We start from the raw sequence: 14,943 nt of genomic DNA, 5'->3' as shown, positions 1-14,943 counted from the left end.
CTGGTAACCACCTTTGCACGCCCAACCCCCACCAAACCCCCGATCCGCACCAGCCCAGCAAACTAGAATCAGAAACTTATAGATTGAACCATATAGATGAACAATAATAAGAACAGTTGATAATTCAAGTTCTTCATGGTAACACGTGATAGGTATATGGTGCAGTGTTAAAGGGGAGGATTGTTTTATAACTATTGGCTTCATATATTAGATGGAAGTGTATAATGCAATTGCTTATACAACTGTCTGTATTATTGTTTTGCAGAGGACAGTGCCTCTTGCTGTTGAGGGATCATTTGACTTCTTCAAACTTTTACCAGTTGACCCTTCAAGTCTGTCTACATGTCAGCTAGAGTCCCTCTTGTCTCTCTTACGTGAATGTATTCAACAAGCGCCAGGAGGCAGGATTTCAGCTAGAGCCCCCAAATTTTTGTACAAACACTTGCAGCGATTAATAAACATCTTATTGTATTCACATGTTAAAGGCATTCGAGAAGAGGCATATGTTCTGGCTCGAGCAGCTATGACAAGCACCGGTGCCTTTGATCAAAATGTCTCTGAAATTGATGTATGGTTGTCTTCATTAACTGGCTATTGTACGAAAAGTCATATTGCAGGTGGCGAAGGGGCGGAAGTGATTCACTGCTTGTCCAATAATGTCAGTTCATTTCTTTGTGATGCTGCTTCAACAGTTGGAAACAACTTGTATAAGTATCTGGATCAAATGCGAGAGCTAATCTCTAAGTTAGAGAATGCTAATGGTATGTAATGGTTCATTTATAAAGGGCAATATCTTTATCCTGCAAGTTTAACATTACTTTCTGTTTGATGCCTCAGATGGCTTAAGGGGCAATATGTGGATTGTTGTACAGAGATTTAGGTTTTATTTGATGGGATTGCATATCAACTATATGTTTCTTGTACAGACTTGTTGTCAAGAGACAGACCTTATTACTAGATTACAGTAAAAAAAAAAAAAGGCTAGTGACTCACATCTGCATGTTTGGTCTACATTATCTCAATTATATATGATGTTAAAGTCTAGTTTTAATATTGTCAGACATTATGCTGAAATAAACCGTAACAACTACTCAGTTTCCTGGCTGCCAACATTTCCGGACCTTGTATTGAATTGTTTCAGACATCATAAGTTATTGTTATGCTTAGATGTGATATGATGAACACCGTGAAAATCTTAGTCTCTATAATGCTGCCAGTTTAGTTTATTTCTTTCTTTGGAAGCAGCTTCTACCCCCAAACATTTGGGGTAAAGGCTTTGTTATTTTTGTTGCTATTGTTTGGAAGCAGCTCCTGATTATTATTATTCAAGTAGTGCATGTTAGCTTTTTCCCCCCTTTTTTTTGTTCTCACTGTTAATCAAATTTCCTTTCCGGGCTTTTGTTTCTGCTTGCAACTTACATCTATAACTTGTTAATTATCTTGGGATGGTGGCGTGCGCCACATAACTTCATAGTTCAGTGACAATTCTTTTCACTAACTATGCATTTTGTATACAGACGATTCTCCTGGTTTTAGTCCTCTCATCATTTGTGTCCTAGAGAAGTGTCTCAGGTTGCTTGAATCAGAATCCAGAACCTATAAATTATATGAAAAGTCCATGATTTCGTTGTATGCATGCAACACGATAAGCTTAATCTTGCAGACCCAGGTAGAAAATTATCCCTTAATTTATTACACACATTTTAGTGCACAGGATTCTGTTCTCTGACTGTTGTCCAACAGGTGGATGCAAGAACATTATCTGGCGTAGTACGTCTGATCTTGACTGAAAAGTTTAATGGTTATCCTTCAGAAGACATGGAAGCAAAGAGCGACCTTTGTGAGTGGAGGCCAGTTAATAATCTCTTGCGCTTTTCCCAGGGTGTTTTTGATCAAGATAGTTGTAGTTTGTTTACAATTTCAAGAAGTGCTGTCAAACAGTGTGATGGCTCTTTGTCCCCAGTACTAGTTAAGGTAAAGGAGCTTCTAGAGGGGGATCATGGTGTTAGGCAAGTTGGTGCAGCTGTTGCTTTTACATCATCTATTGTTTGTGCAACTCCTCAGGATATGTTGACCAACTTTCAGCTGCTTCTTACTGTTACAAGACAACATTTCAGATCATATCTTCCTTTCTTGTCATGGGTACTTTTCCTTGAACAGGGTTTTCTAGCCAATGTTGTTGATCTGGAGACAAATATCGTCTCATCCGGCCTTAAAATGATTGAGGGTGTAATTGGTAATTTCGAAGGAAGCAAACTTCAATCGCTCAATAGCAATAAAGCTCCCCAACTTTCAGAAATAGAAGACCTTCTAGATAAAGAACCAGCTTCTTCTGCTGCCTTATTTTTATATAGTGCTCCATTTTGTGCTCTATTTTCGGCAATCATGTGTGTTGAAAGTGCTAAGTCAGGCTCAAGTGGAAAGCTAGATGTACTGCATTCAAGTGCAATGCTAAGCTTGCTTCAAGTTAAGCTCTCTGAAGGTTCTCTTGACGACTCCATCTTATCTTTGAGAATGTTACTATTTTGGACTAACCAGATGATGCGATTCCTTAAGACCAACCAGAATGTGTCATCCAGGACCACCACATCAACTATTTTAAAAGAAAAACTCCAAATGTGCATCACTCTTGTTAGATATCTATTAGATCATACGTTGGTTGCATTTTCTGATGTTACTGGTTTTAAAACTTTGGGGGTATCGTCTCTTACACATTATGTTCAAGATGTTGTTGACTTCATTTTCCAGCATCCTGTTATGGCTTTTGCCTTGTCGCAGCCTCTCAGCTTCAGCAGCTTGGGAAATAATGTGCAAACCTTGATGACTTCCCAAGAAAAGTTTCATCCTGTTGACTGTAATTTCTTGCGGTTATTAAGGATAGTCTTTGACTTTGTCTTATCTGCTAGAGATCTGCTCTATTGTTCATCTGAAATGCCTGATTTTTCTCCTGGAATAGTTTTAAGCGCTCCCAGGAACTTTGTTGAAGACTTAATGGAAAGCTTTAAGCTTTCTGTTCTCAAGAGAGATGAACTGATTCTCCCTAGATTTTACATACTTCATTGCTTGATGAAGTTTGTATCACCATTCGAGTTGCTCGAAGTTGCAGACTGGATGTATGTTGAACTCAAAGATAGCATTTCCAGGAGCACGTCATCATTTGCGAATGTTGTTGTTTCTGTTGGTTTGTATATCGTGGATGGTGCATTGGATATGATATTTAGGTACTTGCATCAGCCGAGAATGGACTCCCAATTTAATTCATTGTGGGAGGGGGAATCCAAGATTTTCAATATATCCATCCTTCTTAACCTTTATCAGAAGATTCTGGAGTTTGGTATCAATTTCAATCTTCAATGTGCTGAGGCATGTTTGTTGAAGATTGTCACTGCTGCTTATAGTCAGAGATTTGCTAAACCTGATCCTGCTCTGTTTCCACTATGTACACAGTTGTCTAGGATGATTGCCAACAGTCCCATGAAGATGCTTGCATATTGCTTTTATCCCACCAGCAAGATAAAAACAAAAATTCTATTACAGCTTGTTGAAGTTAGCCCTTTGCATATGCATCACTTTGGGAAGATATTTTTGGGAATTTTAAACAATAACTTTTCTGATTTAGTTCTATTAAATAAAGATGGTGTGCGGTCAGCTAAGTGCAATAGGACTAACGAGGTCAGTAATTGTGCCTTTTCAAATGATGATTTTGTGCATTTATTGCCTGTGGCTTTGTCGTATATGGTGTTTATCAGACATAAATATGGGGGCCAGGAGCTAAAACCACTCGGAACAATTGCTAAGTTCTATTCTCGTATGCTTTTGGACGGGTTCTCAAGATGGAAAGACTATGTCTCTCAAGACATTTTCCAAGAGGATTATGATGAACCAGTGCCAACATCTCTCGAGAATTTTCATAAATTTTGCTGCTCTACTCTTCTTGGTAAAGCAATCACCATGTTGCATTCTTCTCTTTTACTAAGTGAGATTAGGGTGAAAGACATACAGCTATTGGGAATATTTGATTCTGTTTATTCAGACAGATCTTTGTTTGATCCACATCTTCCTGGTTGTGAAAACCTTGGTTCGTGTTCCTACAAGGAGTCCTTAAAAATTCTTGATGTTGTTGCTGCTAAAATTTCCTTTGCGAGATTATTATTATTTCCAGGAGCAAGTCTGACATCTAGTACAATAGAAGAAAATGGAAAATCCAAAGGAATATGGACGGATAGAGAATCTAACATTACAGGTTACGCAAAAAGATTTATGTGCATCCTGGTCGATGCATGGGAAGACATCATAACAAAAATTCCTCTCAAATTTAATAGCTCCTGTGTATCATGTAGTGCTGAATGCTATCCAGTTTTCAGGTTCCTAGAACATTACATACTAAGCAACATTGTCCAATTGTCCACAGACATCAAAATCTATCAAAGGGAAGCACCATCTATTCATTTTCTAGAACAATTTGTCAAGTCTTCTCTCCTTCACAGATTTGAGGATCCTCTTACTTTAAGAGCAATTCGTTGCATTCTAGTGGCGCTATCAGAAACAAGATTTTCTTCTTGTGCTGTTCTTGAACAATTGATTAGAGACTCTAAATTTGTTCCAGTAATGGTTGGAAGTTCTGCTGATTCAGAATTATCTACTGTTAGTACCTCTGGAATGTTAATGCAACCACTCCCCAGTATCTTGAAATCTCTAGACATCTCATTTGTGGACCAAACTGTCCCTGATGGCAGGAACACCTCTGACATGTCCTTGGGGCTGCAATCTTATCGCTGTTCTTTTGAGGGTGTTAGGTTAGAACTAGTTAAGTTGCTTAGAGTACTTTATCATCTTAAAGATCAACAGAAAAATTTTCAGAGCGCAAATGTTGATGGCAGAAATTCAAGGGAGTTGCTTTCTTTGCTTTTATCAAGCTATGGGGCAACTATGAGTGAAATTGACTTGGAGATTTTCCATCTTATGCATGAGATTGAGACGATTGAAGGATCATATTGTTGGAGTATTGCGGCTATGGATTATCTCTGGGGCGGTTCGGCCATGAAACTTAGAAACGAATTGTTTCTTGATGGATCTGTATCATCTGACGTGGAAGCTGCAAAAGAAAGGCGCAAAGTATTCTTTAGAGAGTATATTCCAGTTGATTCGAATTTATCTGTCATGACAGCATTGCATTTTTGCAGCGATAGATCTTCAAGGATTGCTCTAATGTCACTAGAAAGACTTTTGGAGGACAATTTTGTGGATTCTTCAGAGGTTAATCTCACACTTTTCTTTAGGTTCATTTTATATATTGCTTTTTCTATACTATTCTTGAATTATACACCGGGTTTTTACCAATTTGACTTGTTTAAAGATTTTTGTTGACATTTTGGCAGAAAATATCATCTTCAAATATTAACATGGTTCAAAGATACGACCCTGCTTACATATTGGCGTTTTCTAACCACTGTCTTGCCATGGGGTACCTGGAGCCGACAGAGTTTTCTAGATTAGGCCTTCTAGCAATTTCATTTGTTAGCATATCTTCACCTGATGAAGAACTACGGAAATTGGGGTACAATTGCCTTGGAAAATTCCAGGATGCTTTGAAGGTAAACATTTGTTTTTACCATTGCATTTTGGTAGTTCTCGACTACAATGCACCTTTGTATTGATAACCCATGTAATATTTATTTATTTTTTGTATTTAAACTTCATCATGTGTTGAATATTTTCATTGGATACTAGCAGACTGTCTGCTGGATAAAAGTATCTAACTATTAGCAGCTAGCCGTGTATTACTTGTTCCAATTTTATATGAACTATTATAACTTGCAAGACTTGGAGTTATTAACTCGCTCACTGACGTATAGCTCACCATCTCCCCCTCTGAGCCCATAGGGGAACTTTCCCATAGTCTGAATTCCTATTGAAGTCTACTGACTTGCACTTTTCTGCACACCAAATCAATTACTTGTATGGCGGACATGCAAACAACATACTGCTTATTGTCTAAGATTTTTACATGATTTGATGACAGACTTGTCAGAAGAGGAAGGAGACACTGCCACTTCAACTTCTTTTAACAAATATCCAGAATAGGATAACAGCGGAATGGCAGAGAATTCCTTCTGTGATAGCTATTTTTGCTGCTGAAGCCTCTCTCATATTGTTGGATCCTTCTCAGAATCATTTTCTTACATTGAGTGAATTCTTAGAGAACTCACAAAAGATTAAACTGAAGGTATATGTAAGCTGATGTAGAGGTCTAATAATTTTTGTATAAAGTCGTTCTCGGCTGTTGTCATTGTTATCGTTCTCAAAACTATTTTCTTTGTTGTTATTTTTGTTTGTGGTGGTGTTGCTTATTGGTTATTGTTTCTCTGTGCAGAGGATCCCATTTTTTCCTAAGTTGTTCAGAAGTGGTTCCATCCATTTCAAAATGGACCGTCTATGGATACTGCGGCTACTATGCGCGGGATTGAATTCAGATGTTGATGCTAAAATATATATGAAACAAGAAGTTTTAAATCTGTTGCTGAGTTTCTTTGGTTCTTCGCTCGCGGATCACGAGTCAAAGATTCTTATACTTCAGGTATTTCAAAATTTTCTTGAATATTTATATCTTATTATCCTGTGTATGTCTGTAATTTTTGACTTGTGAATAACTCATGATTACAGTCATTTGAAAGCATAAGGACTTGAATATTGTTACGATGTAGAAGTATTTCCCACTTCATCATCTTCCTAACTTCATTGTTTTGGTGGAACAACAACTAACTTTAAGATTCCATCAGAGAAATGTATGTGACAATCCTCCCAGATTCACATTCAAAAAGGCTTTAATAAAAGGCACTGCACAAAAGCATATGCTTTTCACCTAAATGAGGCACTCAACCTATGCAGTGTGTTAAAATATGTAAGATTATTTTTCCCTCAACCTTCATATTGATCTTGGAATTTTGGATAATTCTAGCACTTGAAGAACCACAACCTAAAAGGTTAATCTGTTGTCTATGAGCTAACAGTTCTTCTTTCAAGCGGTCCTTTAGGCCATATTGAAAGGCCTCCAGTGTAAAGATGACTACTTTGGAAAAGAAGAACAAATGGTATATTAACATGTTTTTAGATGATACAATCATGGATCTGCTGGAACTGGATGTTTGAAGCACTCGTGTCATATCAAAATAAATTTTTAGGAGTCGAGATCCGCCGGACTAAACAAAAAGAAAGGAAAACAGAAAAAGCTCATATACGTGATTTCATAAGTTTCTTGTAGTCTGGTAGCCTTCTGTTCTTAGCAGTAAGCTATTATATATGAGAAGTGTTCTCTAATATATATGCCTTATATGATGATTCTCATACACTTTTACAAATTCTCTTATACTTTCCTCATGGTTAATGTTTCAACTATTTGTAATATGCTCATCATAACAATTTTTCAACAATAATCTGAAACTTAGTTTCACTTGCACTGCAGATAGTGAAGAAATGTGTTAGACTTTCCAATATAGCTCTTTGTTTAATCAAGAAACATGGTCTAGTTTCATGGTTATCCTCTATTCTTTTGTCCTACGGGAAGAGGCTTGCTGGGGATCATCAAGAATCTTCTCTAGCAGTTATAGAGTTGGTCTTGAAGGTACGCATGTGTCAATATTATTTCATTTATTGCAGATTTAATCTTTCTGTAGTGAGTTTATTTTTAACTGCAGATTCACTTATAATATATTTCATAAATAATACATGCTCAAGTCTTCTAAATGCTCTTGTGACCTCAATTTTCCCTTGTGGAAGTTTAGATTTATTCATCTCTCGCACATACTGAAATCATACATGCTGAAATCTTCCAATTCGTTACGTCATTATTTCCCTTTCTGATAAAATAGACTGATAGAAACACAATAGTGGTAGAATTACATGGTTTTCTTATAGTTTATTGTCAACAGAAGCTTTTTTAAGGAAGAAGATCAAAGTAAATAAAAGGTGAAAGAAATGGAAGATATGAGATCCATATGTTGTTCACAAGTACTTCTGGCTTGCAGTTTCTGGGTAGAAATTACACCAAAAAACCATGTACTGTAGTTCAAGCTAAATATTTGAATTTGTCGATATAAATGGTTATCTTAGCACATTTTAATCAGTATATTTGATTTTGTCAATGGAATTAAGTTTGCTAGCTGTCAACTTCTACAGTTTTAAATCCAACTTCTACAGTTTTAAAGTTAGTTACGCAAAGACCTATGTACTACTCTAGTAACAAAGCCCAATATGCAGCTTCAGATGAACTCCTAGGGCCACATGATCTGCTTCTTTACTTGGCCATTGGTTAATCATCCTTGCTAAAAGCATTCCAAATTGTAGAACCTCTGTTGCAATGTATGATTTCATGATAATATATACGTTTAATTTCCATAAATACTGAGGTTCTTGACACTCAGAAGAATCGAGAAGTTTGTTTAATTTACTGCCCTTTGGCTCTTTCCTTGTAGTGGAACTTCACTTCTCTGTTCTTTTAATGTCTGTATTTATTTTTATCTGTGTGATCATGTGTGGAACCAGAAAATGCTCGGGAGGTGATCTGCACGTGATTTGGATTATTTATTTCCAATATATGTGACCATATGATTTGTTGATGGTGGTGGTCACTTTATCATTGTAGCATAGTTGCACAAAATCATTGTCCAAAAGAAAGTAAAAGTATCAAATACCATAAACTTTATGTTTATATTTGGATAGTCCAGCACAATAGGTTTGAGTAAACTACTGATTACCCAGTCTATTTGTTGTTTTCTTCTTTCTTGCCTAATCTTTTTTATTCATAGTGGCCAAATGAGCCTAGATATCACCATAATTTTTATTCCTACTCAGGTAAAAATTCAATAAATTAACAACCTTTGTTTGTATTTACTTGCGACAGCTCAATAAGAATAATTAACTGGCAGCTGTGATTTAATGTTTCCATTTTCGTGCTTTTTTATTTCTATTTCAGAAGTTACTTTGTTACTTGCAATCTTATAGATCTTTGAAACTGTTTAGGACTGATTTGGTTTACTTACTATCTTTACCTATTTGGTTTAGGTTCTCGGTGATGGAATCTCATCTGGAACTATCAGTCAATGGCTGCAAGAATATGCTCCTGAGCAATTACTAGATCTTTCATCTCATTTACATATGCTAATAGTGAGCCTCCTGAAGTTGCCGAAGGGAAATACTTCTTTAATAAAGGCTTTACTGAGTGTGACTGTCTCAATTTTGAAAATATCAAAGGACAGAGATTTAGATATATCACAGGATAAAAAAAAATTTCGCCCAAATTTGACCTTATCACTTGCGGGGTTATTTCAGTTGTGCCAGGCTGTTGACATGGAGCTCAGTATTCCAGGAACTAGTTCTACAAGTGAGATTTGGCTAAATATCATCCTTATGTCTGCACCAGTACCAGCTGTGACTCTCATGGTATGCTTCTCCTTATCTTGCATATAAGTGCATTTAAATGATGTAAGCATGTCTAAGAAGCTCTTACCTTTTCAGCATTGTACAAGGTTATATAATTGTATCTTTGGTTTACGGGTTCTTTTGGAGCTAGGTTATATTATGAATATTTGTTTCAGAATTAAAAGTTTCTTGCTTGTGACTGAAAGTTTAATTCCTTCATAACTGTTTTTTGCTGAATGGTATCTTGACCTTATTCTTGCAAATAAATTTGATGATAATTTAACTTATGACAACCTAAAAGTGTCGATTGATGTTGTCATTACAGGACAAGGCGAGACTATCAAAGCTTCTTATGCTGGCAGTTCCACCTGCTTTACAACCATCCTCAAAGCAAAAATCCATGGCCAATGTTCCAAATTCTTATCTGCTTATTTCGTGTAAGGAACATCAGGGAGAAGAATCCCTTGGTTCTAAGCTTTTACGCTGGGTGTCAGCTTCAGTAATTCTTGGATGCTTTACAAACAAATGTTCAAAAATGAATAAATTTTTTTCAATAAGTAGATCAGAGGTTGAAACTTTACGGCCCATAGTGGAAGAAATCAGCAAAAAGGAGTGTGGAGGTGGGGAAGAATATTCTAGTTCTGATGAGGCATTAGCTGTCATACTACTTTACCTGCAACAGATTCTTGGAAGGAGTTGCAGTTTTCTTCCATCGGTCATATTAGCACTTTGTTTATTGCTCTTAGGCCATTCAACTAGTACATCAGGTACATACCTTTCTCTCATTTCTGTTTGCTTAGTGCCGTGCACTATCATAACATTGTAATGCCGATGATTCTTTCATTGTTGATATATTGACTTCATAAGTATTGTTCTTAATGTTAAGAAATTGTCTTGAGCTTTATGTGGATAGAGCTTGCATGGTATGAGGAAATTGATGTATACTGAAATTTATGTTCATCTAGGTCTGAGGATTATAATGAATGTTGCATAGTCTTTCTCGTATGATTCGGTGGCTTTAACATTATTATCTTACTTTTGAACAGGGAATGTCACTCTAGATGGGGCTACTGAAGCAATAGCTTCACTATGCTCAAAAATATATTGCCCTCCTGAACTTAATCCAGATTGGAGGTGGTATGTACAATTTTCTAACTTTATAACTTAAAGCAAATTTTTGTTATTTTTTTTTCTTTCAAAATTTGCATCAATATTGTAATTTGCAGTTTGCAAAGTCTATGTTGACTGAAGTGGGAGCATCTCTACTATAATTGGTGACAAGTACAGTTAGCAAGACTTTATAATCTTGACCAAAATGCAGTCTAAAACCGACCATGAATTTTAGAACTTTAGTACCTATTAAAGAAAAGTCCAAGGACAGGCCGATAGGGGTTGAAAAGTATAATAAAGTGGGGGATGGAAAGTATAATAAAGTGGCATGATATAGAAGTTGTTTTAGGATGCTCAAAAGTGAAACTGAACTCTTTTCAGGACAAAGTTACCTAAACTTTTATATTACAGAAAACTACAATGAGCTTTCAAAACCATAGAGAAACATCAAACTAGTGGGAAATTGTTCGAGTTTTGAGAAATTTACCCATACTTCCTGCTTGGTTAGTTTTAATATATAATACCCATATTTTCGTATCTTCGTCGTGTTGATCCGCTATTGACAGGTACTATGATAGGCCATGGCCATGGAGAGACGAAGAGCACTCACGAGCGAGAACTGCGAGAGAACTAATGGAAGAAGAGCAAGCATGTCAAAGCATGCTTATAATGTTTTCAAATGCTCTTGGGTGGAAATCCTCTGCTTCGTCACTTCTCTTACATAAAGACGTGGAGAGTTTTGGACTGCATGAGTGGGAAAGAGAGACTTTTCTTGTGAGCAAACATAGCAAGAAGCGGAAACAAACATCAAAGTGATTCTATTAAGTTGTACGCATATTCTTATTTGTCCACAATTTTGCCCAGAGTGATTCTGCTAGGCTGTACGCATATTTTTATTTATCCGCAATTTTGCCAAACATGTTTCATTGTTTCGAGCAAATGTAAATATCTTGTATCGTAACTGGCCTTTATATGAAAAAAGTTTTGGCTTTGCCGAGGTTTTGAACTGTATCTGATCTTTACTTCCCAAAAACCGATGGGGGGAAACACCGAGCTGTTGGATTTAATCTAATAAATCTATTTGTGGGCACATATGATTAATCAATGTGTATTGCTATCTTTCAGGATAACCCACTAAAGTGATCAATTAAGTTGGGTAAATGGGTATTTAAATATAATCATGGGGTTATATGTGCAGATACCAGGTTGTAATTGTGATTTATTGAGGGGGTAAATTACAAAATTATAACATCTATAAATAAGGGGTTATGGTCCCTAACCTAGGGTTACATTCTCTAATTCTCTGCACCCCCATCTAGCTAGAGAAATTCGGATTTAGAGAAACCCTAAGGTTAGAAGATCCAAAACCCATCTCAAGGTTCATCCATGGACTCAGGTATAAGCTTCCGCTCTCTTGATTATTGTTAATCTCTTTGAATTAATCATGGCTATATGGTTTTAGATCTCAAGTTTTGGTTTAGATCTAACAAGTGGTATCAGAGCCACCTTGATTAATTCTTAGGGATTTAAGTTTTATTAGATTTTTGATCTTAAATCTCTGGTTAAAGATTCAGTTTTGTTTTCGGATGAACAGTAATGTTCGGCGAACAGTAAATTTTTTTCCCGGATGAACAGTAAAGCATTTTTTGGGTGAACAGTGACTAAAAACGCCGGTGAACAGTAATTTTTTGGAATTTCCTTTGATTTTTCTTCAATTTTTCTTGGATCTGGATCAAGAATTTTTTTTCGATTCAGGATCTGGCTTTGAAAATAAAAATCGAGGAATTTTTTGGGTTTAGCGGCGAGGGTTTCAGTTTGAAACCCTAAGGGTTCATGGCGAAAATTAAGGAGGTGGTTACCTCAAACGAACCTCGCGTTCGTTCAATTTTAACCGAGCTTCGCGCTCAACGAACCTCGCGTTCGTTCTAAGGTGAACCTCGCGTTCAACTCAGGTGAGCGTCAAGCTCAATTTTAACGAACCTCGCGTTCGTTCTAAGGTGAACCTCGCGTTCAACTCAGGTGAGCGTCAAGCTCAATTTTTAACGAACCTCGCGTTCGTGCTTCAGACGAACCTCGCGTTCGTACTTCAGACGAACCTCATGTTCGTACTTCAGACGAACCTCGCGTTCGAACTTCAGACGAACCTCGCGTTCGTACTTCAGACGAACCTCGCGTTCGTACTTCAGTCGAACCTCGCGTTCGTACTTCAGTCGAACCTCGCGTTCATTTTTTAAACGAACCTTGCGTTCGTTCCCAAGTTGAACCTCGCGTTCTTTTATCAAACGAACCTCGCGTTCGTTCATTCTCAAATGAACCTCGCGTTCGTGCTTAAGTGAGTCTCGTACTCAATACAGTCGAACCTCGCGTTCGAAGTTAAGGGAACTTCGTGTTCATTATGGTTAAGCCTCGGCTTTTCATGGGTCCACTTTGGTATACTTAATTTATTCAATTAAGTTATGGGCCCTAATTAAGCTGTGAGACCCCAATTAAGTTTTTGGAAATTCAGTTGATTTAAATTTTTTAATTTAAATCTAATTCAGTTTTTTAATCAATTATTTAATTCAAATATTATGACACTAAGGTATTAAGGTTGTCTCTCATTCCAATTGATTAATTGAAACAAGAAGTTGCCAAAGTAACATCTCTTGTGTAGATTGTTCATGAGGAATGTGAGATGTTTGTGTGTATGCTTTCGTGTAAATATTTAATCGGCCCAAAGGAAGGTTAATATTTATTTAGACTGTATACACATCTGCGATGATAAGCGTGTGACAATTATAAGGTTTACATGTGAATAATGAATCGATCCAAAGATAGTTTCATTATTTGACATGAGTTATTGTCAATGTTTGATCATTGCAACAAGGTATCACTTACAAGTTAATATTACTGTCCAAAGACTTGATATTAATGTTGTGCCGGTATCTTGGATGGGGATTGTCATTATTTGAATTTTATTGATTATGGTTATTGATGTGAGCATTCTTTTGTTTTATTTCAGCTAATGCATCTGCTGCAACAATTTCTGCTAACATCAACTCAATTCCCATGCTAAATGGGACAAACTTCAAGGTTTGGAAAGAGAACATATTAATTGTTCTTGGCTGCATGGATCTTGACTATGCATTAAGAACTGAACAACCCCAACCTCTCAATGCGGATAGCACTCCTGATGCAAAGAAGGAGCATGAGAAGTGGGAGCGTTCAAATCGCATGAGTCTTATGATCATTAAGCGCGGCGTTCCGGAAGCCTTCAGGGGCATAGAATCCGAAGGGATTACTAAGGCTAAAGATTTCCTTGCCGAAATTGAGAAGCGTTTTGCGAAAAACGATAAGGTAGAAACAAGCACGCTTTTAGCTCGCTTGATTTCAATGAAGTATAAGGGCAAAGGAAATATCAGGGAGTACATTATGGAAATGTCTCATATTGCTTCAAAGCTTAAGGCACTTAAACTCGATCTTTGTGACGAGTTATTAGTGCATCTGGTTTTGTTGTCTCTTCCTGCACAGTTTAACCAATTTAAGGTCAGTTATAACTGTCAAAAGGAGAAATGGACTCTAAATGAGCTCATTTCATACTGTGTGCAAGAAGAAGACAGGTTGAAGCAAGATAAGACAGAAAGTGCTCATTTGGCCTATGCCTCTAAGGATAAGGGCAAGAAAAGGAAGAATGATAAGGAAGCTGCTAAGGGTCCAGTTGAGAAGAAACAACATAAGGATAATCAGGGTTGTTTCTTCTGTAAGAAGCCTGGACATGTAAAGAAGGACTGTACAAAATATCACGCCTGGCGTGATAATAAGGGTACGTTCCTTGCTTTGGTCTGTTCTGAGGTTAATTTAGCTTCAGTACCTAGAAACACTTGGTGGTTAGACTCTGGTGCTACTACTCACATAAGTGTTTCTATGCAGGGTTGCCTGAGCTACCGAAAGCCAAGTGATGTTGAAAGACACATCTTTGTGGGCGACGGACAATCGGTAGATGTGGAAGCAATTGGGCACTTTAGGTTGTTGTTAGGAACTGGTTATTATTTGGATTTAAAAGATACTTTTGTAGTACCGTCTTTTAGACGGAATTTGGTTTCTGTTTCTGTATTGGACAAATCAGGTTATTCTTGTTCATTTGGAAACAGTCAATTCAGTTTATCTTTTAATTCAAATGTTGTGGGAACCGATTACTTGAGTATTTATGACAACCTATATTTGCTTGATACAATTGCTTATTACAATGAATCCTTGCATGTGGAATCACGTGGTACTAAGCGTAAATTAAATAAGGAAAATTCGGCGACATTATGGCATAAGCGCTTAGGTCATATCTCAAACGGTAGAATTGAGCGTCTTGTGTCAGATGGCATTTTGGATTCCCTTGATTTTTCGGACTTCGACGTATGTGTTGAATGTATCAAGGGAAAACAG

General features: G+C 37.0%; 1 protein-coding gene across 3 annotated transcripts in view; it reads left to right on the top strand.

The window, feature by feature from the left end:
- Window positions 1-11,538, top strand: part of LOC109844484 — a 13,834-nt gene extending 2,296 nt beyond the window's left edge. For all 3 annotated transcript variants that reach the window (XM_020413539.1, XM_020413541.1, XM_020413540.1), the window contains 11 exons: window positions 266-761; window positions 1,518-1,669; window positions 1,744-5,256; window positions 5,379-5,594; window positions 6,023-6,226; window positions 6,374-6,577; window positions 7,463-7,621; window positions 9,061-9,438; window positions 9,743-10,184; window positions 10,464-10,554; window positions 11,094-11,538. In XM_020413539.1, coding sequence (XP_020269128.1) covers window positions 266-761; window positions 1,518-1,669; window positions 1,744-5,256; window positions 5,379-5,594; window positions 6,023-6,226; window positions 6,374-6,577; window positions 7,463-7,621; window positions 9,061-9,438; window positions 9,743-10,184; window positions 10,464-10,554; window positions 11,094-11,343 — 6,105 coding nt within the window. In that variant the 3' untranslated portion in view covers window positions 11,344-11,538. The remainder of the gene's footprint in view (window positions 1-265; window positions 762-1,517; window positions 1,670-1,743; window positions 5,257-5,378; window positions 5,595-6,022; window positions 6,227-6,373; window positions 6,578-7,462; window positions 7,622-9,060; window positions 9,439-9,742; window positions 10,185-10,463; window positions 10,555-11,093) is intronic.

This window comes from Asparagus officinalis, chromosome 6 (genome assembly GCF_001876935.1).
Source record: "Asparagus officinalis chromosome 6, Aspof.V1, whole genome shotgun sequence".
Lineage (NCBI taxonomy): Eukaryota > Viridiplantae > Streptophyta > Magnoliopsida > Asparagales > Asparagaceae > Asparagus > Asparagus officinalis.
Note: the sequence above shows the minus strand (reverse complement) of the source record. Positions and strands in the feature narration are given on the sequence as shown.